Raw genomic sequence first — 26,011 nt, 5'->3', positions numbered from 1 at the left:
TCCCTGGCAAACTGCACAACCTCGTACCCAGTGTTGTTTTCCAGCTCTAGAGTATAAAGATTAAAGTGATGTTCACAGTCCATTCCTTGCTAAGGCTGTGCAATTAATGGCAATTTATGGAAGTGGAAACAGCAGGTTGATTTTCCCCACATTGATCCGTTTGTACAATAAGGTCTGCTGGAATGGTAACACTATAAATGCAAAGAATAGTGGCTGATCTAAGAAAAACTGCTGGAGAATTGCACAGCCCAGTGACTGCTAGAATGTAAAACAAAAATCTGAAAATTATTTCAAGGATGTGAGGAGATGGGGACATTAGAAAAATGGCTACAACAAAGGATTGAATACTGAATAGGACACTGGGTGAGGTGACAGAGAGGCCAGAGAGATAACAACACATAGCTTAATTTACTCCAACAGGTATTTATTAAGTATTTACTATATAATACAGTGTTCCAAGGCATGCATATTCCCATTTTTGAATTTGTATCAGGCTTAGCTGGGGAGATTTTTAAAAAGAAAATTCCTAAACCCATTAGCTCTATTAAATCTAAATATCTTGGAGTCAGATTGGAAATCTTGAGTGCATAAAGCTCCCCAAATTACTCTGACACATCCACAGGCCATGAAAATGAACAAAGCACACTTTGTTTTACAGGGATGCACTAGGTGGTCTGGCATGGTGCAGTAGCTGGTGTGGTGTGGGTGCACTATTGTCTGGCATGGTGCAGTAGCTGGTGAGGTGTGGGTGTACTAGCTGGTCTAGCATGGTGCAGTAGCTGGTGTGGTGTGGGTACACTATAGTCTGGTGTGAGTGCAGTAGCTGGTCTGGTGTGGGTACATTATAGTCTGGTGTGAGTGTACTACTGGTGTGATGTGGGTACACAACTGGTGTGGTGTGTGTGCAGTAGCTGGTGTGGTGTGCACAGCTGGTCTGGTGTGGGTAAACTATGGTCTGGTGTGGGTGCACTACTGGTGTGGTGTGGTGCACAGCTGGTCTGGTATGGGTGCACTATGGTCTGGTGTGGGTGCACTACTGGTATGATATGGGTGTACTACTGGTGTGGTGTGGTGCACAGCTGGTCTGGTATGGATGCACTATGGTCTGGTGTGGGTGTACTATCGGTGTGATGTGGGTGCACAGCTGGTCTGGTGAAGTCCATGCTATGCCAGCTTGCCTGACTCTGCCTTCAACTGCTGGCTTCTGAGTTTCACACACAGCACTTCTTCTCTCCCAAAGGCCTTTTCCTCCTCTCTGCCATGAGAATATTACCGATCCTGCAAGATCCATTCAGTTGTGAAGAAGTCAGGACCATATTCCACCTCTCTCTGCCATGACCCTCGCAGTCCCACGGCTATTACACAACCAAATGCCATGAGGTCCACCTTCACCACGGCTGCCAGCACTGTCACCTCCTTTCATCCCCAGCTCCACCCCCTTGGCCTTCCCGGGGCCCCGAATGACCTTCAGCCAACCTCTTATACCCCATCCACCCTCCTGCTCAACAGCCGCTCTTGCACAGTTCACTGCAACTATTCTTCATATAAGACACAAAGGCATTTCTCCATCACCTACAAGGCAGAGCTAAAACACCCTGGGCTAGTAGTATTCACAATCTCCACCCTATCAGGGAGCTTTGACAGTGAGCGACAGAACCGACAGTGGCTTATTTAAACAGAAAAGTTACAGACCCATTCACAAAATCAATGCTCCAGTCATTCCCATTTTTTACCTGACTCTTCTTAAAAGTCCTCATTCTTAGAGAATTTCAGAGGCAATGTATTCCCAACTCTTGCTAACAGGAAGAGGGGGCATTGACCAAAACAGCACCTATAATTATGCTCATTGGGTAAAGAGAGTTCTTCCAAAGAATTACAATGCCATTACCAAAAGGAGAAATGAGTGTGAAGGAGACACAAGAAACATCCATTCAGCCCAGATACATGGGAATTCTGCGCTTTCTCTTTTGAGACGGGTTATAACCCAGGTTGCTGACATTTGAGGAAGTAGGAAGGCTGGCGGTTTGAAGGATTTGTGTTCAACAACATGTGGAATTTTTCAACAAATCATTGTGAATCCCAAGAGGAAAGATACACTGTTGATTTTTTTCGGTGAACCCAACCACAACGTCCTCTACGAAACCGTGTAGATCATTTTTGAAAAAACAAGTTAAGCACCAGGACTCAGGAACGTCCAGGATTTTATTGAGAAAGTCAGAGGGTAGCAGTAGCTTCTGTCCCTTTAGGAGGGTAACAAGTCTTCCACTTCCAAATTCAGGAAGGGCGCAATGATCTCCCGGAGTTCCCACACGGTGTGCCGCCCCAGCACCGTAGGGAGCACTCTTTCGAAGATAAACGTAGCGTCAAAAAACAGTATGTAACACGAGATCCCAGTGAAGGTGAGCACGTACACCATGATGAAGATTCTCAGGGCACGTTTCCTACAAGGGAAGAAAACCCGTGTGTTAACCACTTAGACGGCGCTGCTGCCTGCCCCTGGGGAAGCTCCAGGGCTTTCAGCCTCGGACCTTGTCCCGACCTCAGCTTTCAGCTGAACAGGAGCCTGGACCGGATGGATACTCAGGTCTGTGCTAGGCTGGCACTGGGATTCCAAGATGTGACAACCAGGGAACAATGCAACCCTGGATTCTGAGGGGCTGTTTCTTTCGAAACCCCCTCTCCTTCTAGCAGCTCAGTCTGATCTTCAGCTTGCTGGTGGGGTGTGTCAAACCTCTTTGAGAGCTTATAATAGAGGTCAGGCATTTATATTTTTGGAGGGGACACAAAATACAATGTGACACACGAAATTAAGTGCTCTCTGCCCCAGTCTTGGCCTTTCTCCCCTAAAGCAATATTATGTCTTTCAAATCCTTCAGCGCTCCTCTTTTGGGACTATACTAGGGTGTGTGTGTGTGTGTGTATGTTTGTTTTAATTTAAGGTTAAGTCCTTGCATTCTTGTTACTTTCTAATTATAAATGCAATCTGTGATTAGGGTAGAAAAACTGGAAAATCCAGAAAAACATCAAGAAGCAAAGAAATGCTGCAGATAATCCAATTAGCTGGAGATAATTGCCATCTACAGTACACTTCAGAGGCAAACATCCAGGGCAATCCATCAGGGTAGCTCTGCCTTGTGACCTCACTCAGCAGGCTCCCTACACCTGAGCCATGCTGTGATGTTATCTCCGCCAGCCATCTCTTGGCAACTGCATAAAAAAATTATTTTACATGCACATTAAATAATCAATGCTTTTTCTTTTTTCTTTTTTTTTGTTTTTTTCCTTTTTGCAAATTATTTGAAAGGCAGAGTGAGAAAGAGAGAGATCATTTATCTGCTACTGCACTTCCTAAATGGCCACAAGAGCTGGAACTGGGCCAGCCAAAGTCAGGAACCAGGACTCCATCTGGTCTCCACGGGGCCGGCTGGAATCCATCCACTTGGAGCAGCATCTGTTGCCTCGCTGGCACGTTAGCAGGAAGCTGGATTGGAAACATTTCTTGACAGTACTGAACCATTTGATTTTTATTTGCAAATCAATATGACAACTTTTTAAGAAATTAAACTTTCTATTATTAAGCAAATAAAGACATGTATAATATTGGTTTTAAAAGGTTCAGACGAAGTCTGAGTCCCCCTTCTGCTCCCAAGTCCAGCTTCCTGACAACGCATATCCTTGAGCCAGGTGATGGCTCAAGTATCTGGGTCTCTGCTACCCTTATGGGAGACCTGGACTGAGTCCCAGGCCGGCTCCTGGCTTCAACCTGGCCCCATGTCAGATGTTACAGACATCTGGGTAGTACCCAGTGGATGCAAGAACTCTCTTTCCCTGCCTTTCAAATTAATATCGCTTTTAAAGTTTGAGACATACTCCTTTTCAAGAAATCTTGCATTGGCTAAATAAAAATCACACAATAACATCACAATATCACATGCACAGAACCAAACATCAGTGTCATTAATAGTTTCAATTTATCCTTTATAAAGAATAAAACTATACTTTAAATTTTTGAATACTACTTAGAAGTTTTCAAATTTCTATGCATAAAATTGCTGTGCATAAAACCTTTAATCTTTTCCAAAACTTTCATTCTGTTTGTGGTTGGTCACAGGAGAGGCCTCTAAAAGCAAATGAAAGCTCAGGGGACGGACGGAGTTTGTGGACTCAAGAGGCTTCCATAGCCTTGGCAGCTCATGTCAAGAGCCTCGAGTGATCACTGACATCATAAATAAGAGTGTCAATTGTTAAATCAACAACAGGAGCCACTGTGCACTTACTCCCCATGTTGGACTGCTCAGTGATATGGTAACTCCAACAAGAACTGGCAAACTGTTTCCCTAAGTGCAACTGTGCCACTTCTTTCCCAACACTTATGATTGTCTGCCCTTTTTTTTTTTTTTTTTTTTACAGGTAGAGGGGACAGTGAGAGAGAGAGACAGAGAGAAAGGTCTTCCTTTGCCATTGGTTCACCCTCCAATGGCCGCCACAGCTGGCGCGCTGTGGCTGGCGCACCGCGCTGATCCGATGGCAGGAGCCAGGTGCTTCTCCTGGTCTCCTATGGGGTGCAGGGCCCAAGCACTTGGGCCATCCTCCACTGCACTCCCGGGCCACAGCAGAGAGCTGGCCTGGAAGAGGGGCAACCGGGACAGAATCCGGCGCCCCGACCCGGACTAGAACCCGGTGTGCCCGCACCGCAAGATGGAGGATTAGCCTAGTGAGCCGCGGCGCCGGCTTGTCTGCCTTTTTTGTTATAATAATTTTAGTGGATACAAAGTGGGATCAGATTGTGGGTTTTTTATTTTAAAGATTTATTTATTTGACAGGCAGAGTGAGAGAGAGATTTTCCATCTGCTGGTTCAACCCCCAAATGGCCACAATGGCCAGGACTGGGCCAGGTTGAAGAAACTCCATGCAGGCCTTGCACAGGGGTGCAGGGGCCCAAGCACTTAGGTCATCTTCTGTTGCTTTCCCAGGCACATTGGCAGGGAACTGGACTGGAAGCAGAGCAGCCAGGACTCGAACTAGAGCTCAGATTTGGCAGGCTGGCATTGCAGGCAGTGGCTTAACCTGCTGTGCCACAACATGGACCCCTTGTTGGCTTTTTTTTTTTTTTTAAGTTTTTTACTTTTATTTACTTAAAACCCAAAGAGATAGAAACAAAGACAGAGACAGACAGAAGCTCCCATCCAGGTGCCCAGAAAACCCTGGGCTGGGCCAGGGTTGAGGTCTCCCACACGTGTGACCGGGACCCAAGCACGTGAGAGATGAGTGCTGCCTCCCAGAGCCCGCGTCGGTAAGAGGCTGGTCCTGATGGAGCTCCAGGTCCTGACTTCAGTCTGGCCCAGCCCCAGCCACCTAGGGAGTGAACCAACGGACAGAAGATCTCTCCCTCCCTCTCTCCCTGTAACTCTTTCAAAATAAATAATTTCTTAAAAGCCTCAATTTGTATAATTCTGAAAAAAAGTTGATTGTAACAATTTTCCCATCTCTTGCCCTCTTATTTTATGGAAGATAAAAGTGTTCTGAAGATTCTGCTCCGCCATTCTCGCCTCCCTTATTTATCAACTGGACATTTGTGGGTTCGTATGAGCACCTTTTAAGTCAAGTCCAGAAGGATGAAGACAAGATTGCCTGCCTTCTGCACCCCACAGAGAGTCAGGAGGAGACAGAATCACGCACAAGGTACAGAGTGCACACGTGTTCAACTCAGGAACACAAGGGCAGACGACTCCATTTGAAAACACAATAAAAGGCTTGGTGTGGAGCTCAAGGTTCTGCCGAAGGTGGTGGTCGGAGATGCAGAATCAGGAGTTTCCTTGTGGGGGGGGGGGCACCACTCGGGGTGGCCATGACGGTTCTGGCATCTCCTGGAAGGCACTCAGTCAGAATGTCTGCCGTGTACTTCCAACACTGTCCAGGGGCAAGGCACCGTGCCTAGCAGATCTTTTTAAACTGGCCTAGTGGGGATGTTTTCCTTAGATCCCAGTGTTTACGATGATAGACGCTAGATAAAATATAAATTCATTTATCTAATGCAGTAAGAAAGCCATCAATATCTATCTTGCAATAGACCTGCATTTAAAATAGAAGGAAAACTCCAGAACTCTTTAACGGACTTGAAAAGAGCAGAAATGACTATGTAAGAAAACCAAATTGCAGACAACATCCGCGCACAGTCCGCCTCACCTCAGCCCAGCCCCTTGGCCCGTGTCCCGCCCGCCGGCCCTGCCCCTCTGCCCCTGCTTCAACTCACCACGCCGTGACCTGGGCAGGTGCACTCTGCACCCCGGCGGGAGGCCGAGCCTGTGGAAGCCTCTGCTCTCTTCCTTCCACGCTCGTTTCTTCCGAGCTGTCCGAGTCTGTTTTCCCTTGTTGGGTCTGGTACATCCCCAGCTTACTGTTCAGCAGGGTCATGTCCTTACAAAAGTTCTGAGAAAAAAGGGCGACCAACTATCTTGTTTTTTAAAAAAGATTCTCAATGTGGCCCAGGCTTACTGTAGATGATACGGAGCGTTTTCCTCTGAACACCTTAGGCCCACGTTACAAGTCACGCCTGGGTCATGTGAAGACATCACCGGCATGCCATCGAGGTCTCCCACCCTCCCTGGGAGACTGAGAAGTTCCCACCGTGTAGCACCAAGGCCCTGAATGAAAACCCACCTGCTACCTTTTAACTGCCAGGCTGTTCACGTGGGAAGAAACCTTGTACTGCGTTCATCCATTCAATGTGCTTACCTACGTGAACCTATTTACCGAATGGCTACTGCCTACTGGGCACTGCTCCAGGATACTATGCCCAACAAAATAAAAAAGGAACATGTGATCTATGATGTGTGCCCGTATGGGATCTGGGGGAAAAGTGACAACACACACACACACACACACACACACACAAGGACTTCAAAAGGTTCATGGAAACAAAATTAAAGGAAGAGTTGATTTCCCTGCCAAAAAATATTTTTGAAATCCATCTGGCATGCTGGGGTCTGTCGGGAAAGGGGCCTGAACATACCACCTGCCCGGCCAGGGTCACCCAGACGTGCCCCCTCCGTTTTTGCCTAAGTTCTGGCGTTAGCCAAGACACACGTGGGGTTTAGTGCCGGCTGCTTGGAACCATGGACAAATGACTTTCTGCCCTTGTAGTTCTTCCTAGCACAGCACGTTTCCACTCCCTTCTCATCCGTCAGCAAGGTGTGACTTCAGACCTCGGGGTGGACTCCCCCACCTAGGAAGCAGTTATCCCCTGGTGAGAGAAGGGAGCAGCAGTTCTGCCATCTAACACAGAGATTTTCCCAAAACTCTGGCCAGAATGGGAGACAGTGCAGTTGGTCATCATGTCAGGGCTGAACAAGAGCTCTCTGAGCCCGTGCCAGGCAGTCTCAGGGTGCTTCCCTGTAACCTGGGGATGATGGCAGTGACAGGCTTCACACGGGACACGGTGCACGTGAGGGCGGTATTACAGAGCACGGGCCCTCGGGAGTTCTGGATAAGTGAGACCTGCTGCAGGAGGCTGCACCACGAGCAGTGGGCGACTGCCCCACCGGCCACCTGAATCCGCCCCAGCTGTTGCGCCTGGAGCCATGGGCACTGAAAGGAAGCTTTTTCACCCTAAGATCCTTCCATCCTTCCTTCCTGAACGTCTTCCCAGTGCATGTTGTGTGAGACCAGAGCTGAGAGAGATGCATCGAGGCGGTGGGAAGAGACAGAAGGCTACTTTGGGCTTCAAACGAGGACTAAATGCTTAGATATTCTTCTCCAGGAAGAGCGGAACCTTAACCTGGCCGATGTCCCCCGTTCTCATCCCAAAGTGCAGGCAGTGTGCTTCCTGAAGGGAAGGTGCTCAGACCCCCCGGGGTGCAGGTCGGCAGCCATGAGGCAGACCCCAGGGCAGTGTTGAACACACTCTCCCAAACGGCCAGCTGCCTTTTGCTCTGGGGCTCAACAGTCTGACTTCCCCAGGGGTCAGATTTTCTTCCTAACGCCCTCCTCTGGATGTCCTCGGGAGAAGCAACCGAGCTGAACGGATCAGGCAGCTGGTACAAAGCCCTTTGTGCGTTCCCTTGCAAGCCTCACCAGACTTTGTTACTACCGTGTGTATTTGTTTGCCTCTGTCATTACCCTATGAACCCAGTGAGCGAGGGGCCCTTGTGTCTCGTGGTCACTGCTGTATCCCTCCATCTCCCTCTCACAGCTGAGGGCTGGCACAATAATAAGGAGTGAGTGAGACCATTTACTTATAAGGCTGACATGAGGATAAGATGAAATCTGTCCATTCACCCGCGTGATACTTACTAAGTACATCTGTATGCCAGGCCCTGACAAAGATGGAGCTTAATGTTACAGTAGGAGAGACAGACAATAATTAAAGTCAATAAGAACAGTCTATAGTAAACTAGTGATAACTAGTAAAGAGAATTCTAAGAATTAAAGGAGAAGTGGCCAGTTGCAAGCCTGACTGAGAACACAACATTTCAGCAAAGTGCTCAGGGCAGTAAGGGGTTGAGGCATGTACACAGGGTACGAGGCAGGGAGTGGCAGTGCAAAGGCCCTTCATGTAGGCAGCAACACACAGGGTGCAGTCAAGGACCAAGGAGAGAGCAGTTTGCCCAGAGCAGGAAGAGAGCCATGGTAAATAATAGGGGAGATCAGGCAGTAACAGGAGGCCATGGGGTTTGGGGCCTGCTGGGAAATCCTAAGGACTTTGGCTTTTACTCTGCATTTTTAATAAGCTTCCCAAGTATTTCTGTGCATAGTAATATCTGAGGATTCAGTAAGACACCAGAGAGGCAAACAGGCAGCTGCTCCTCTAGGTAGGTCTTCCTGGAAGTGGGGTGCTAACACTGATTCACTCTGTGAGGGGTTTCCTGGAAGCAAAGCTCTTGAAAACAAATACAAAAAAAATATAGCTCATCCTCTGAAAATTTTTTATATTTATTTCAAATGCTCATAATAGCCAGGGCTGGACCAAGTAGAGGCCAGGAGCCAGAAACTCAATACAGGGCTCCCATGTGGGTGGCAAGGACCCAATTACTTGAGCCCTCACCGCAGCCTGCCAGCATCTACACTGATCGGAAACTGAAATCAGGAGCCAGAGCCAGGAATCAAAACACCCAGCCACTCTGATACGAGTAGTGAGGGTCTGGTTTCTTAACCTCTAGGCTGGATCTTCATCCCCCTGCAATTCACCCAGTCACTGAAGATTAATTTGGGTTAAAAAAAAAAAAAAGAAATCCATCTACATAAGGGATCTTGATAAGATTTATGAAAATGGGCCGGCGCTGCGGCTCACTAGGCTAATCCTCTGCCTTGCGGCACCGGTACACCAGGTTCTAATCCCAGTCGGGGCGCCGGATTCTGTCCCGGTTGCCCCTCTTCCAGGCCAGCTCTCTGCTGTGGCCAGGGAGTGCAGTGGAGGATGGCCCAAGTGCTTGGGCCCTGCACCCCATGGGAGACTAGGAGAAGTACCTGGCTCCTGCCATTGGATCAGCGCGGTGCGCTGGCCGCAGTGCACCGGCCACGGCGGCCATTGGAGGGTGAACCAATGGCAAAGGAAGACCTTTCTCTCTGTCTCTCTCTCTCACTGTCCACTCTGCCTGTCAAAAAATAATAAAAAAAAAAAGATTTATGACAATGACATTACAAAAGAATTGTGCAAGGATTTAAAAATATTTTGCACAAAGTCAAGTCATCTTTTAACTCTATTTTTCCATAATCTCTGGGAAGTCTTCTAATCATTAGCTAACACAGATTCAGATACACTCAAAAGAGAAGAACAAATAGGGGATGAAATCTGAGAGAGCAGCTGCCGTCTGGTGGTGGGCGCGTCTTCTAGACAGGCGGGGGGAGCAGGCAGCTTTGAGCAGGGCACAGGCACGCTCATTCTCCACTTCATTCACCCATTCACATCCAGGCCAATGTCCAAGAACTTGGGGGAGGAATCTGGAAATGGCGTCACTTTTTTGTCTGGCTAGGGGAGGTCAGGAGAGCTCTGGAAGAAGGGGTGAGCCAGAGGTAGACCCAGAAGAATGTGTACCCTGCAGTCTAGGAGGATGACAGCAAAGGGGCCACGGGTGTGAGGCCCTGGGAGGTGGGAGGCTGGACTGGTGAGAAGCCCAGTTGGCCCCAGAGGGCAGCAGTAAGAGGAGAAACAGATCAGTATGTGGTGTACCCTCAAATTACAGGGTAAGATTCAGTCCTGTGTTTAGATCCAAATCATCGATGTTATCACTGTTTGCGGTTGTGTAACTGGGCAGTCTTACCTCTATTCCCCCAATGAGTTTTTCCTTTAATTCATGAGCTTCATCACAAGCATCCCCCTGAAAAGACAGCCACAGTCCTGGGTAAAATGAAAACCACGTCTTGCTGGTTTACACAATAAAATCCCACTCATTCTGACACCACTTATAAAGTGGTTTTGTTGAAATTCGCTTTAACTCAGTAAAATCCTTTCTCTTAGAGTAAGTCCAGAGCATAATCATGAATTGCCAAATTGCAAGAGGAAGAACTGAAAGACAAGCGAGACTATTTTCAGTATTTTGGAAGTATAGGAGGGCACTTCAAGAACTTCATGGAAAATGGAAATTTATGTTTGTTTTCGTGCAAAAAAATCTGAAATCCATGCATATGAGAGATCTTCACAAATTTCATGGGAAGGGCCGGCACCGCGGCTCACTAAGCTAATCCTCCGCCTTGCGGCGCCGGCACACCGGGTTCTAGTCCCGGTCGGGGCACTGGATTCTGTCCCGGTTGCCCCTCTTCCAGGCCAGCTCTCTGCTGTGGCCAGGGAGTGCAGTGGAGGATGGCCCAAGTGCTTGGGCCCTGCACCCCATGGGAGACCAGGAAAAGCACCTGGCTCCTGCCATCGGATCAGCGCGGTGCGCCGGCCGCGGCGGCCATTGGAGGGTGAACCAACGGCAAAGGAAGACCTTTCTCTCTGTCTCTCTCTCTCTCTCTCTCACTGTCCACTCTGCCTGTCCAAAAAAAAAAAAAAAATTTTCATGGGAAAATGTGTATTATGAAAAACTATGCACGAATTTCAAAATTTTTGCACCGTAATAAACTTGCGTTTTCATTCTGTTTTTCCATGAATTTTTTGAAGTACCCTCATGCATTTACAAGATAGTAGCTTATTATAAATCATCTTTCTCTTTATTCACTACTCCTTCCTTGCTCCTTAATGAACTCCTACTAAGACAAGAGTTGGAGAAACACAGTATGCTTCTGAGAAAATAACAATGTATTTCTTTTAGTTATTTAAAAACTTATAATTTATAAATATAAACCCTCATTATACAGTTGAACATCCAGGCTCTCTGGCTTAGCAAAAGAACTGTCTACCAAAAAACCTGTCTGGTTCCTCTTTTCTTCCTGTGTCTCCTACAGACTGTCAGGTACAGACAACAGACCGTTTCAGTCAGTAAAACAGACACCAGGGCAGGCAGGCGCGGCTGCTTGACCTCGTGGTTAAGATGCTCCCATCCCACACGGGGGTGCCTGGTTCAATACCTGTCTCTGGCTCCTGATTCGAGCTCCTTGCTAATGCAGACCTTGGGAGACTGTAATGATGGCTCAAGTAGTTGGATTCTTGTGTTGTACACAGGAGACCTGGATTAAGTTCCCAGCTCCTCTCGTGACCCAGCCTAGTCCTGGCTGTTGAACCATAAGTCAGAAGTAATGTTTTTAAACATTTTGTATTAGTCATCCCATAACAGACTTGTAAAACACCTTGAAAAGCACAGGCATGTGGAGAAGAACAGGGGGCTGGGATTCCAGGAAGACGAACGCTGGAGATGACATTTCTAGAAACTGATTCTTACAGTAGTGCTTGGTCAGACCAGGGAAAGGCAAGGATTGGGGAGGGGAGAGTGGGAGGCATAGTTTATAACAATAAACTTTGATTTTAATGCTCCAAATAGGTAACAAAATAAAATCAGTCAATCCAACATCCGATACCACCCACATGAGGGGTCTCCTAAAACCCATGGAAAATGCATATGATGGAAAACCATGCATGAATTTCAAAAATGTTTGTGCCAATAATAACTTATCTTTTAATTCCATTTTCTGAAGAATTTTTGATGCATTGTTGTGTAGCAGTGAAGAAAAAAGGTGAAATGATATACACCAGCATAGAAAATTGAAGGAAAAAAGGCATGTAAAAAAGTGAGTGGTAGGGCTGGCGCTGTGGTGCAGTGGGTAAAGCCGCTGCCTGCAGTGCCAGCATCTGATATGGGCACTGGTTTGAGTCTCAGCTGCTCCGCTTCCGATCTAGCTCTCTGCTATGGCCTGGGAAAGCAGTAGAAGATGGCCCAAGCCCTTGGGCCCCTGCACACACGTGGGAGACTTAGAAGAAGCTCCTGGCTCCTGGATTCAGATGGCTGTGTGGCCAACTGGGGAGTGAACCAGCATATGGAAGACCCCCCTCTCCCTCTCTCTCTATCTTTCCCTCTCTCTCCATCTCTCTTCCTCTCCTTCTCTCTCTGTGTAACTCTTTAAAATAAATAAATAAATCTTTAACAAAAAGTGAGTTGCAAAATAATATATATAATATCACTCCATTAAAACACATACAGGAGGGGCCAGTGTTGTGGCATAGCTGGTGAAACCACCAAACTCCAGTGCTGGTGTCCCATATGGGTGCCAGTTCAAGTCCTGGTTGCTCCACTTCTGGTCCAGCTCCATGCTACTGGCCTGGGAAAAACAGTGGAAGAGGGCCCAAGTGCTCGGGCCCCTGCCCCCAGGTGGGGGACCTGGATGGAGCTCCTGGCTCCCGGTTCTATTGTAGACAGCTGGGGAGTGAATCAGTAGATGGAAGATCTCTCTCTTGCTCTCTTGTCTCTCCCTCTCTCTCTGTAATTCTTCTTTTCAAGTAAATAAAATAAAATAAATATGAATAAACATGAATAAATAAAAAATACAGGAAAAATTTCATAGAATACAAATACACTAAAATATTCATTGTGTTTATCTTTGAAAGACTGAGTTTTCATTTTTATGTGAAATAGTGCATTTTGAAATAGGCATTAAGTAATAATTATAATTAACTTAATAATAATTAAAACATCACTTTTGTTAGAAGAAAGAATACATGTATTATATAAGAGGCTTCAAAAAGTTTTTAGAAAAATGACATGGAAAGATAAGCTTATTTTGGTACAAGAAATTCTTGAAATCCAGGTGTAGGCATTTTCCATGCATTTAAAAAAATTTACTTATTTGTTTCTATTTATTTTGGAGGTATAGACAGAGACAGAGAAGGAAACACAGGCAGAAAGCGAGCAAACATCCTTCCACAGGTTCACTGTCCACATGCCACAACAGCTGGTGCCAAAGCCAGGGGCAAGGAACTCCACAGTGTGGAGATTCAACCACGTGAGCCATCACCCGCTGAGACTAAGTTCCCTTCTTACTTCTCAGAAGTGAGCGACACTTCTGAGCGTGTCCGGCCTTCTATGGTGTTCTCTAAACCTGAGATTGCTTTGTAGGACTGCTTTTCCTCCTTAGCTTGTCAAGCTACTTTATCATTACCTGGGCAAATTTCTTATCCATTTCTTCCAACTGTTTTCTAATTTCCATGATCTTTGCCTATAGAACAAAAGAATAGAATACAAGAGTCAACACGAATGATGTGTGGAATTGAAACAAAGCAAACACGCTCGTGAGCAACACATTTCAGAATTAACAGAAGCTGGTTTTTGTCCTCTTACTCTTCGGGGTGCTAGTCTCCAAATTTAATCAACAAACTGTTGCTGGCCACATCCTGCGTCAGCGGCCACTGTCAAGGCATTGTGCCGGCCGGGTGAAGTGCAGCACTGGCACCGGTGTCCTCCACTGGCTTATGGTTAACTGGAGAGTGCAGAGTCTGCATGTAACTCTCGCCAAATCGATTCATCACCAGCCCCTGAATTGTGCGGCGTTCCTTATTTAGAAAGAGCTGGGCTATGACTGTCACATTTTATCTGCGTCTCAGTTTACAGACACAGTTCTTTATACAGCACCTGTCAAAGGTGACCATCCAAGAGAACGGGAATAGATCTGGCTGAGAATACATGTCTACGCGTTCCCACGGCGACCTCAGGAAGCTTCCCAGCCCTGGGGACTCGATGTCAGCATCACCCAAAGGCTGCCTCAAAGTCCTTTCTATAGGCTTTTAAAATAGCTCTTTGTTTGACTTTTGCTTTTTTTTTTTTTTTGACAGCTAGAGTTAGACAGTGAGAGAGACAGAGAGAAAGGTCTTCCCTCCATTGGTTCACTCCCCAAATGGCTGCCATGGCCGGAGCTATGCTGATCCGAAGCCAGGAGCCAGGTGCTTCCTCCTGGTCTCCCATGGGGTGCAGGGCCCAAGCACTTGGGCCATCCTCCACTGCCCTCCCGGGTCACAGCACAGAGCTGGACTGGAAGTGGAGCAACCGGGACTAGAACCTGGCACCCATATGGGATGCCGGTGCTGCGGGCAGAGGATTAACTAAGTGAGCCACGGCACCGGCCCTTGCTTTTAAAAAAAAAAAATTTTATGCGACCAGTGTTGTGGTGCAACAGGTCAAGGCACTGTTCGCAACACTGGCATTCCTCGTCAGAGCACTGAATTGAGTCCCCACAGCTTTGCATGTGACCCAGCTGTCTCCTGACGCACCTGGGAAGGCAGCAGAGGATGGCCACATTGTTGGACCACTGCTACCCATGGGGGAGATCCAGATGGCTCAAGCTCCACGGTCCAGGCTTTGGCCTGGTGCAGTCCCCAGCAGCGGCAGCCATTTGGGGGGTAAATGGAAGGTCTCTCTCTCTCTCTCCCCCTCTCTGTCACTCTGCCTTTCAAATAAATAAATCTTCAAAAATAAAAAATGACTTTACAGTTCTTCCTCCTTTCCTTTTGGAGCTATTTTTAGTCACTCCATTTCTTCGTGAGGAATAAATGATCAATGCATATGATACTACTTTCACTTATTTAATTCCGCCACAGTTTTCTTAGCTGTTTCTATATCTGTTTCTAACCATCTTCATGTTTCCTCACACCAGAGTAAAGCCACAGCCATTCCTACAACTTTGCTTCTGCAACAGTTACACTTCTGGTTTCTTATTCATATTAAGGATTGCCTTTACTTCTGTGTAGGCTTTCCCACTGTTCAGTAGGCTTGAGGACAGAACTTATGCTATTGTTTTGGGAGACACATCCATCGAGGTCTAATTCACCTACAGCAAAACTCAGCTCCTAAAGCGGACAGGCGCACTCCGTCATGCAATCACGTCCACCGAATGTACAGTATCTCCATCTCCCTGAATTCCCTTGTGCCCCTTTGCCAGCTCCCTCCCCCTCTCTCCACTCGACCCTGGCGACCACCAAGCTACATTCTGTTCCTACTGCTTTGTCCCTTTTGCTGTTGCACCAATGGCGTCAGAGAGCACGGGTCATCCGAGTCGCCTCTCACTTAGCACGGTGCGTTTGAGATGCATCCGTGTGGGTGGGTGAGTCAGAGGTTTGTTCCTCTTCTCTGTCCAGTAGTGCTCCAGCGCACACACGTCCTATAGTTCATCCCCACACCCAAGGGTGCTATTTGGGACGTTGTTGGTTTTTAAGCTCGTGCCTGTTTTTCGTTTGGTTTTGAAAAGATATACAAAGCCATGGGCTCTCCAGCCCAGAGAATTCCCACGCATGCACGTACAGACCTCTTGTTCCCTCCAGTGTGATCCCAGGATCCTCTTCTCTTCCAAGTCTAGCTTGGTCTCTCCCCATCAGCTGTCCGACGTGCATCCAGCCCCACCTGCCTCCTGCTGAAATCCACCATCCTGAGATGCACACCGCTGACCTGGGAGTGCATTTTCTAAAGCAGAATGTGTCAGCCTCTACCTGTCCCCCTTGTGCATAGCTTGCATTTCCAAAGCGCAAGGACAGTAAAAACAAAAAACCGAAAACTTCTTTTCAACTAGCCCAAGATGAGACTGCGACCCAAAACGAGAGACTCAATCCTGCTTAAAAGTAATTTTCCCCCAGGCTGATAAATCCGTGCTGTGCTACGGATGACTTTTCATACGCGAAGGGTCTAAATAGAAACATTATCCTCCCACAATCACAGAGATATTTCTCCTTTAACTTCTTACAAAACCTGTTTAATTCAAACTCCTGGGGTTGGGCTGGGGCTGAGGCTGCCAATTTCAATAAAACGAAGTAGCCAGAGAGAGTTTTCTTATTTTGCTGACTCATTGTCCAAGGCTTGATCTACAGTAGAGCAGCAAACCTATTAACCGGCAATGTGAAGTCTAATTCTCACCCAGCGCTGACCGCTGTGCTAGTTGGTCTCCCATTACTCCAACAGCATATGGAAGGTGAGCTACCTGTGGGAGAAGGTTTATTCTGGCTCACAGTTTGGAAAGCTCCCAGTCCAGGATCTGGCCAGCCCCATGTGCACAGCCTCTGGAGAGGCTGTAAGACGACCATGGCACAGAGAATGTGGAGGAACAACCACGTGGTGACCCAGGAAGCACACAGCGTGGCGGATTCCCACGTGGCTTGTGCAGCCAAGCCTCTCCCGAGAGCTGCAGTCCCAGGGTACACTCGCACACCCGGAAGCTCTGGCAAGGCCCACCTCTCGTGCCGATGATCGGACTGTCCCGCTCGCGTAGCTCCGTTAACCTTTGACTTTGCGATTTGCACTGGCATCGTGACTTCTGCAGCCAAACCCTGTTCAAACCTCAGCAATCACTATCTCAGTTCAAATAAAAAATGGAAAATTAAACTCTGCACTGAGGAGAAGATTCCAAGAAATCCAAGCAGATGAAACAGTGGGGGAAGAGCAGAACGTGGGAACCAGCAGACAGCTCTCCCTGAAGGCACTGGGGCAAACGCAGACCTCTGCAATCGAAGCACGCAATTCCTGACAAGTCTTTATTATCTGCATGGCCTCTCTGTACTGTTGCGTGCCAGGACACAAAGATTAAGAAAACAACTTCTCAAGATAAAAACCTACCCTGTTTGTGGCTCCAAGTTTCTAGGAAAACCAGAAACATCTGGGCTCTCTGTGTCATCAGAGATGAGAATGGTGTGGCCCAGCAGAAGCGCACGCACAAGTGACCACCGGCAAGCACAGAGATGGGGCCTGCTTCTTGCGCCTGCCCGCTAAGCAGCACAAGGGGTGGGAAGAGGCGGCAGAAGTCCCTGACCTCCAGATGGGCCTTCCCGAGCCTCCAGCTCACCTCGATGTTGGCTCCCTGGTTAGGGTCGAGGTCCTGGTCCTCCACCTTCTCAGTCTGACCCTCCAGGAACATCACCTCCTTCAATAAGCTGCAAACAGGCCAAGCGTTGGACTAAGTCCTACAGAATAAGAAAAGCCACCCGGGGGCAGGTGTGTGGTGCAGCAGCTATGCATCACTCAGGATGCCTGCATCCATACCCGAATGTCTGGGTTCAAGTCCTGGCTCCACTCCTAATCCCAGTTTCCTGCTAATGTGAACCCTGAGAGGCAGCAGGTGATGGCTCACGTGTTTGGGTCCCTGCCACCCATGTGGGAGACCCAGGCTGCGTTCCAGTTTCCTGTCTTCGACCTGGCCCAGTCCTGGCTGTTGAGTGAACCAGCAAGTGGAAGTTCTCTCTCTCTCTCTCTCTCTCTCTCTCTCTCTGTATGTGTGTGCACACACACACCTTTCAAATACAATGAACGTAAATACAAATTTAATTACCAAGAAAAAAATCACAAAATAAAGGAGATACTTTGACTTCCATAAATCAAATGCTGAGGCTGGCACTGTGGCACCAACAACCCATAGTGGAGTACCAGTTCGAGTCCCGGCTGCTCTGCTTCTGATTCAGCTTCCTGCTAATGGCCTGGGAAGGCAACAGATGATGGTTCAATTGCTTGGATCGCTGCTACCCATGGGGGAGGCCCAGATCCTGGCTCCTGGACCCTGACTTTGGCCTGACTCAGCCCTGGCTGTTGAGGCCATTTGAGGAGTGAGTCAGTAGATGAAAACTAACTCTTCCCTTCCCTTCCCTCCCCTCCCCTTCTCCCCACCTACCCTCCCCTCTCTTCCCTTCTCCTTCCCCTTCCCTCCCCTCCCCTCCCCACCTCTCCCCTTCTCTCCCCCTTCCTTTCTCTTCCCTTCCCTCCTTCTCTCTCTGATGCTCTGCCTTTCAAATAAATAGTTTTCTAAAAAAACCAAATACTGTTACTACAGACAAAGGACACTTGGGCATACTAGAATGAGAGAAGTCATAACTGAAATTCAAGAAAGTAAAAAGCATGCTGTGCAATCTATATAATATTAAAGAGATGTGACAATAGGCCTAAGTGGATTCAGAAGCTGAAAATTAAAATGCTTAAAGTGGAAAGTTACTGGGTGGGTATTTGTCACAGTGGTTAAGTTACTGCTTAGGACTCTTGCGTCCTACACTAGAGTGCCTTGTTTATGTCCTAGTGCCTCTGCTTCCATTTCTCTCTCCTTTTTTAAAGAATTATTTTATTTATTTGAAAGATAGAGTTATAGAGAGAGGTAGAGAGAGAGAGAGAGAGAGAGAGAGAGAGAGGTCTTCCATCTACTGGTTCACTCTCCAATGGCTGCAACAGCTAGAGCTGAGCTGATCAGAAGCCAGAAGCCAGGAGCTTCTTCTAGGTCTTCCGCACAGGTGCAGGGGCCCAAGCACTTGGGCCATCTTACACTGCTTTCCCAGGCCATAGCAGACAGCTGGATCAGAAGTGGAGCAGCTGGAACTCGAACCGGCGCCCATATGGGATGCTGGCACTTTAGGCCAGGGCTTTAACCTGCTGCGCCACAGCGCTGGCCCCCTGCTTCCATTTCTAGCTTCCTGCTAATTCATACCCTGGGGGGCAGCAGATGATGGCTCAAATACTTGGGTCCCTGAACCCACATGTGAGACCTGGATGGAGTTCCTGGCTCCTGGTTTTGGTCTGACCCAGCCCCAGCTGTTGCACCTATTTAGGGAGCAAATTTCTCTACTGAAAGATCTCTTTCCTCTCTGTCTCTCCCTCTTTCTTTGCCTTTCAAATAAAATGAAAATAAAGTTAAATTAAAATAGTATGATATTTCAAAAAATTACGAAATTTCTCCTAAAAATTACAAAAATACTTGGAACCTAGGACTAGGCAGAATTCTAAAACTTGATATCAACTGCACAATCTGTAACAGGCAAAATTGATAATTGAATGTCATCAAAATTAAATATTTTTGTGGAACCAAAGGCTATCAAATAGCTGAAAAGACAAATGATACACCGGGGGAAATATCTGCATACTCCAAATCTGGCCAAGTTCTCTACATAGTATAAAAATCTCTGAAAACTCAGCATTACAAATCAAAGTGCTCAACTGGAAAAGGAGCAGAAAATGTGCACAGACATTTCGCCCAGCGGCAGAGCCAGGACTTGAACCAGGTACCCTGACATGGAACGGGGGCATCCCAGACAGCATCGTTACCTGCCATGCCAAATGCTTACCCTTACCCAGCGTTCTCTCAGTGTTTGGGACCACGAAACTTTCCACTGTTTTTCAACCGTCCCCAGCACCCTGCACCTACCTCTTCACTGTGTTTTCTGTTAGGTTTATTTTTTGGATGATGTTGTTGATTTTCTCCACCCAGTCAACGTGATCGGCCCCGAGCTCTCTCACTTGCAGGCCCATCTTTGCACTCCAGTAGTTCAGCTTGCGGAACATGTTCTCCTGGCTCCTGTGGAAATATCAGTGTGATCGCTGGCAGGCGAAGTGGTGCAACACCTCGCACAGCCCCAAGTCTCTCCCACTGAATGCCAGGTTGGTCTGTTTATCCGTGTCCTATCCCAAAATTGGCCAGTGGGCACTCAGACCTCAAGAAAAGAAGTTTGGGCATGTGAGATCCATTTTTATAGGTCTTCCAAAAGGTAGATTTTAAAAGCATTATTTGACACTTAGTAAAAAAAAATATATATATAGGTCTATTTCTAATTCCCTTACATATGGGATGAATGTTACACAGTGACTCAGGAGTGTGGCTCCATCTTGGGGGCTAGGAAAGGTAGATGAGGGTACTTCCAAAGATTCATGGCAAAACAGAATTAAAAGATAAGTTTATTTGGTACTACACATGTCTTTAAATCCCTATATAGTTTTTTTTTTCCATAACATATGTTTTCTGTGAATTCTCTGAAGACTTCCATTATGTGTGGATTTCAGAATTATTTTGCACCAAAATACTTTTAATTCCATTTTCCACAATTTTCTTTTTTTTTTTTTTGTAACAGGGAAAGGGCCATAGGGCTCAATAGTATACTTCTAATGATAATGACAAAAATTCTTGTATCTAGAAAATTATCTGAGAATGCTGAGATAACAGTAGTTCCAATCTCTCCAAGTCTGCAAAGAGAATTTCACAGCACTGCCTGCATTGCTAGAGAAGCCTCAGTGTGCCTCCTTGCTGGAATGGGCAGGTAGCTGCCCCCACACACGTCCTCATCATCCGATCTGCCCAAGAAGTGGTCCAGTTTGGTCATTTCGCTGAGCTTTATGCTCCAACATGTGCGTGGAGTTTTAATGTTTCTAGAGTCTAGATTCTCTGCCACAATTCCTCCTCCCTTCCCTACAACATTATTAGATACTCCCTCTAGCACCTGTCCAGGCTTACATTTCTGAGAAGTTCTCTGAAAACTGCAAAGATGTGGATGCCTGAGGGTCCTCGTCAGCGAGGTCTGCTTCCTGCTCCTCCTGCCCCCTCGGGGGGGCCCGGGCGTGCTCAGCTCCCAGCTCCGCCGGGTCCTGAGACAGACGATGAAGGAAGCAGAGCAGAACAAGTGAGTTGTATCTGAGAGTCAACCAACAGGTGCTGTTCTGCTGGCCTGACCCGAGCCCTGCTCTGGGAGCGCGCACGCCGCACTCGGAGCCTGGCACCTGCTGCACTGCCAAGGGCAGCAGACACGAGGCTTGCTCCTTTCCTGGCCCAGAGGGCTGAGGGAGGGACGGGGGACCTCGGTGTCCACCTGCAGGGCTCTGTTCACTGCTCGTGAGGAACGGAATCCCACCTGACCACGGACTCCGGACTCCATGACTGTTCTGGTCTTTTCAAAGAAATCCCTGTTCTGAAGGATGAAAAGGGGGAAAAACTGGTCTATGTTAAGAATCTAAATTGGCCAGCGCCGCGGCTCAATAGGCTAATCCTCCGCCTTGCGGCGCCGGCACACCGGGTTCTAGTCCCGGTCGGGGTGCCAGATTCTGTCCCGGTTGCCCCTCTTCCAGGCCAGCTCTCTGCTGTGGCCCGGGAGTGCAGTGGAGGGTGGCCCAAGTGCTTGGGCCCTGCACCCCATGGGAGACCAGGAGAAGCACCTGGCTCCTGCCATCGGATCAGCGCGGTGCGCCAGCCGCAGCGCGCCGGCCGTGGCGGCCATTGGAGGGTGAACCAACAGCAAAAGTAAGACCTTTCTCTCTGTCTGTCTCTCTCTCTCGCTGTCCACTCTTCCTGTAAAAAATAAAATAAAATAAAAAGAATCTAAATAAATAAAACAACTGTATGTGTTGTATACATCTTGTTTGGATGCTGGTTTAAAAAAATTCAGTTCTAAAAGTCTTCCTGGGGGACAACCGAGGAAATCAGAATAGTGGGAGGACTGAGGATATTAGATCACACTATGAAATTACTGCTGGGCCGTACCAGCACTCTGGTAAAGCTGCTGCTTGCAATGTTGGCATCCCATTCGAGTACTGGATGCTCCATTTCCGATCCCACTTCCTGCCAACGTGCCTGGGAAAAGCAGCAGACAATGGCCCAAGTGCCTGGGCCCCTGCACTCATGTGGGAGACCTGGAGGAAGCTCCTGGCTCCTGGTTTCAACCTGGCTCAGCCCTGGCCATTGCAGCCATCCTGGGAGTGAACCAGGGGATAGGAGATCTTTGTCTCTGTCTCTTCCTCTCTCTGTCATCTTGACTTTCAAAATAAATAATCCCCCAAAAAGAGAAATTACTGCTAAATTTCTGAGACATGGTGATGGTATTTTGCACATGTAGAAGAAAGTATTTTTAGAGACACTTTCTGAAGCAGAGAAGTGTCCTGGAGCGTCTGACCTACTTGGAAATGGCTCAGAATGTTCCATTTACAAGAAAAGCGATAACAGAAATATGACAAGGGCTAACAATGTTTAACTCTGCACCTAGGAATAGGTTGATCATTGCAGAATTCCTCTAAATTCTCTTTTCATTTACATTTCTTCGAATCAAAGAGCTCAGTGGACAGTTTACGAGTTTGACACGGAATGTTTCTATCTTTGTTTCTTTATGCTTTGCCTTGTTTAGGAAAAACATTCAAAGCATTTTCTGCTATTTTTTGGTCTTCTCTGGTATTTCTATGCCTGTAACATTAGCAATCATTTATCTTAAAACTCTGTAGTAAGTGCACTGAGAGATAATTCTTCTTTTCTGTGAAGAAGTTTGATCAGGCATTTCTGTGTTTCAGCCAAACCGTTTTTAAATTGTAGGCAGGAGGCCGGCACCGCGGCTCACTAGGCTAATCCTCCGCCTTGCGGCGCCGGCACACCAGGTTCTAGTCCCGGTCGGGGTGCCGGATTCTGTCCCGGTTGCCCCTCTTCCAGGCCAGCTCTCTGCTGTGGCCAGGGAGTGCAGTGGAGGATGGCCCAGGTGCTTGGGCCCTGCACCCCATGGGAGACCAGGAGAAGCACCTGGCTCCTGCCATCAGATCAGCGTGGTGCGCCAGCCGCAGCGCACCGGCCGCAGCGGTCATTGGAGGGTGAACCAACGGCAAAGGAAGACCTTTCTCTCTGTCTCTCTGTCTCTCTGTCCACTCTGCCTGTCAAAAAAAGAGAAGAATTGTAGGCAGGAAGTCTGGAGGAAGGAGAACCGATCAGGCTCCTGTGGAAATACCCCTGTACACTACCTGCTGAGCCGCCGTGAGCACCTCACCTCCACAAACTACAGACTGCTCTCACGTGCATGGTGCCTCTCATTCTCAGGATGGACTGGAGGTACAGGCAGGCACTGAAGCCCTACCTTTCATAGTTTATGATTTGTCCAAGGTCGTACAGTCTGGTGGGCTCAAGGCCTCCCCAAGATCCACCTATGTCCCAAGGCTAGGACCTCGTGAATGTGTGTGTGAGTCTGGAAAGAGTCTTACCAATGTAATTAAAGATCTTGGGGTAAGATCATCCTGGATTACGTGATGGGTCCTAATGCCAGGGACTAATAACCTAACTGAGAGACAGAAGACACAGGCAGAGAGGAGAAGGCTGGGCGAAGACGGGGCGGAGCCTGGAGTTACGCAGCCCCAGGCAGTGATGGCCGAGCCACGAGACGTGCAGACTGGATTATGGGTAAACAGACGAATTCTACTGGAAGGCAATATGCAGGCCAGGGGCGATTTTACGGAGAGCAATGTGCTCTAAGACAAATAACATCAATTACTTGGTGAATGCCCAAGGCCAATGATAGCACGATGCACACTGTTCCCATGCGGAGGCTGTTGAAGTCCCTCATGTGGGAAGGGCAGTGTCCCGTGGGAACCTGGCCACCCTGCCCGCCGGAGGAGGAATCCCACGGCTCTTTTCACGCACTCCGACGTTCAAGGGCTTCTCTTACCCATGTCTTCCTGTTGCCCTCGGGAGGGATGTCTGGGTGAGGATCTTCAGAGAAAACGTCCTCATCATCTGATCTGCCCAAGAAGTGGTCCATTTTGGTCATTTCGCTGAGCAAACTGCAAGCCACACAGTCCAGAAACAGGCTGTTATTATTCACTGAATCGTTTTTATTTAAGAGGCGGAGAGACAGAGAGACACAGATGGACAGAGAGATCTTCCCTCTATTGGTTCACTCCCCACGTGCCCTCAATTGTCAGGGTTGGGCTGGGCTGGGCTGCGGCCAGCAACTGGGAGCTCAGTCCTGCTCTCTCACGTGGGAGCAGGGAGCCAACCACTTGCTGCCTGCCAAGGTGCCCATCAGAAGTAAGCTTTAACTATTTCCTGGCATTTCCCTCTCCTCCAGAAGTATTTAAAGCCCTTTAAATCTTTAGCGAGTGAAGATCTGGAAGCCACTAAGCAATCAATTTCCCCAAAGAGAGATTAGAGTCTTGACAACTGCTCGTCACCTGCTGACTGACTATTCCCTGGATCACAGCCTTCGTTAGTATCCCACACAGTTGCTCGCTACAGAAAACACTCCCGGGACCAAAACTGGGTGACCTGCAGGGAAGGATGTCGGCTCACACCTGAACTTGCCAACCTCACAGGCTGATCCCACTGGCCTGAGGAAGTCTCCGGACGGGCCCCCAGACGCTGCCGTCGGGAGCTCGCCCCGACTTACTGTGCTGCACCCTCGGCTGCGTCGTGTTTCTGGAGAGAGCCTCCGATCCCCTCAGTCAGCAGCTGCTCCTTCTCGTCTGTCTGCCTCGGCAGAGACGTCTCGTCCTTCAGATTCGTGGGCGAGAGAGCCATTTCCTTAGCACTGCGAGGACAAGGGTGACAAGAGGGGTCTGACGGCAGGACTGGCCACTACACCCTCTCTGCTCACTTCAAGCTAACTTCGCCCCCTCCAGGGAGTTTGACCCAAACCCCTTCCTTTCCAAAATGGCTATTCTGTCTGAGGGGCCCCAGAGTAACCTCTAGGGTTTCCCTGCTCAGACAGACACAGGAAGGACTTGTGTGTGGCTGTCCCCAAGGACACATCTCACATGTGAGGCTGCAGGGGCACTGCCAATCCTTGAACTGGAAGATCAGAGAGGAATATTCAACAGTCAGCTTGTGTGTGTGTGTGTGTGTAAGCTTCATTTTTAAAGCCTCTTGCTGATTATATAACAATATGAACATTGTGAAAAATGGAAAAAAACAGAAGAAAATAAAATCACTGGTACTCTATGAAATAACCAGAGATAACTTACAAGGAAATCTGCACTTCACCACTGCCAATCTTTTCCTGCTTGTTTCTAAATTTGACATTTGTGTTACTCTTTTCCCACTGCTGACAACCAGGCTATTTCTAACTGTTTGTTAGGATCAATAACACCATAATCAGCAAGCTTGTGTAGTAACTTTCAGTGCATCTCACATGATACAGGATACTTCCTTAAGAGTGAATTGCGGCCGGCGCTGCGGCTCAATAGGCTAATCCTCCGCCTAGCGGCGCCGGCACACCAGGTTCTAGTCCCGGTCGGGGCGCCAGATTCTGTCCCGGTTGCCCCTCTTCCAGGCCAGCTCTCTGCTATGGCCAGGGAGTGTAGTGGAGGATGGCCCAAGTGCTTGGGCCCTGCACCCCATGGGAGACCAGGATAAGTACCTGGCTCCTGCCATCGGATCAGCACGGTGCGCTGGTTGCAGCGCGCTGGCCGCGGCGGCCACTGGAGGGTGAACCAACGGCAAAGGAAGACCTTTCTCTCTGTCTCTCTCTCTCTGTCCACTCTGCCTGTCACAAAAAAAAAAAAAAAAAAAAAAAAAAAAAAAAAAAGAAGAAGAGTGAATTGCCGCTTCAAGGTGTATATAGCACAGACTGTAAATACTTAGGGGAAGATGTTTAATTTGCTTTTAGTAAAGGTTTTGTTCAAGCAACACATACACCAGCATCAGCACGCAAGAATGGGAACCCTCACTCCAGGCAGGCAAGCAAGCATTAACCAGAGAGCAGACGAGTGGGTGCTGAGAGTCCTTGAGAAGTGAGGAAAAATAAAAGGGAAAGGAAACAGCGAGAGGGAGAGAGGTGCAGGCAGGCTCCAGGCACGCACAAAACCTAACTCCTACTTACTGGCAGAAATCGGAAGGACTGCACCCAGTGCCTAAGAGGAAGAAGATGTCTCGGTCTACTCAGATGAATGACAGCAATAGACTGGGCTGGAACTGGAGGGTGGCCTAGCCCTCAGGGCCCTGAGGGACAAAGAGGATGGTGGACTACAGGGAAGAGAAATGATGGAAGGGATTTTTTTCTGGATGGATGACAAACGGCAGGGATTAGGAACAGGGAGATAGGACTGGGGAGATAGGAGGGAGGCACCAGGAACCAGACAGACAGCAGAGCCACATGGGCAACCCAGGACCTGGTCAGCCACCCTGC

The 26,011-nt window shown here is 48.2% G+C and overlaps 1 protein-coding gene across 10 annotated transcripts in view; it reads right to left on the bottom strand.

Moving 5' to 3' along the window:
• Window positions 1-2,184: 2,184 nt before the first annotated feature.
• SMCO2 (single-pass membrane protein with coiled-coil domains 2) overlaps window positions 2,185-26,011 on the bottom strand; it is a 64,339-nt gene continuing 40,512 nt past the window's right edge. For 2 of the 10 annotated variants that reach the window (XM_089304753.1, XM_089304754.1), the window contains 9 exons: window positions 24,275-24,415; window positions 23,555-23,669; window positions 20,602-20,732; window positions 19,522-19,671; window positions 17,188-17,275; window positions 13,528-13,584; window positions 10,260-10,316; window positions 6,254-6,450; window positions 2,185-2,441 (listed from right to left, as the gene is read on the bottom strand). In XM_089304753.1, the coding sequence (XP_089160879.1) occupies window positions 2,243-2,441; window positions 6,254-6,450; window positions 10,260-10,316; window positions 13,528-13,584; window positions 17,188-17,275; window positions 19,522-19,671; window positions 20,602-20,732; window positions 23,555-23,669; window positions 24,275-24,405 (1,125 nt within the window). In that variant the 5' untranslated portion in view covers window positions 24,406-24,415 and the 3' untranslated portion in view covers window positions 2,185-2,242. Of the gene's footprint in view, window positions 2,442-6,253; window positions 6,451-10,259; window positions 10,337-13,527; window positions 13,585-17,187; window positions 17,276-19,521; window positions 19,672-20,601; window positions 20,733-23,554; window positions 23,670-24,274; window positions 24,416-25,705; window positions 25,884-26,011 lie in introns of those variants that run through there. The other 8 variants (XR_016213651.1, XR_016213650.1, XM_051850892.3 and 5 more) reach the window with 8 other exon arrangements.

Source organism: Oryctolagus cuniculus, chromosome 9 (assembly GCF_051225735.1).
Source record: "Oryctolagus cuniculus isolate XC-2025 breed Fujian yellow rabbit chromosome 9, ASM5122573v1, whole genome shotgun sequence".
NCBI lineage: Eukaryota > Metazoa > Chordata > Mammalia > Lagomorpha > Leporidae > Oryctolagus > Oryctolagus cuniculus.
This window is presented reverse-complemented; position numbering and strand designations above follow the sequence as displayed.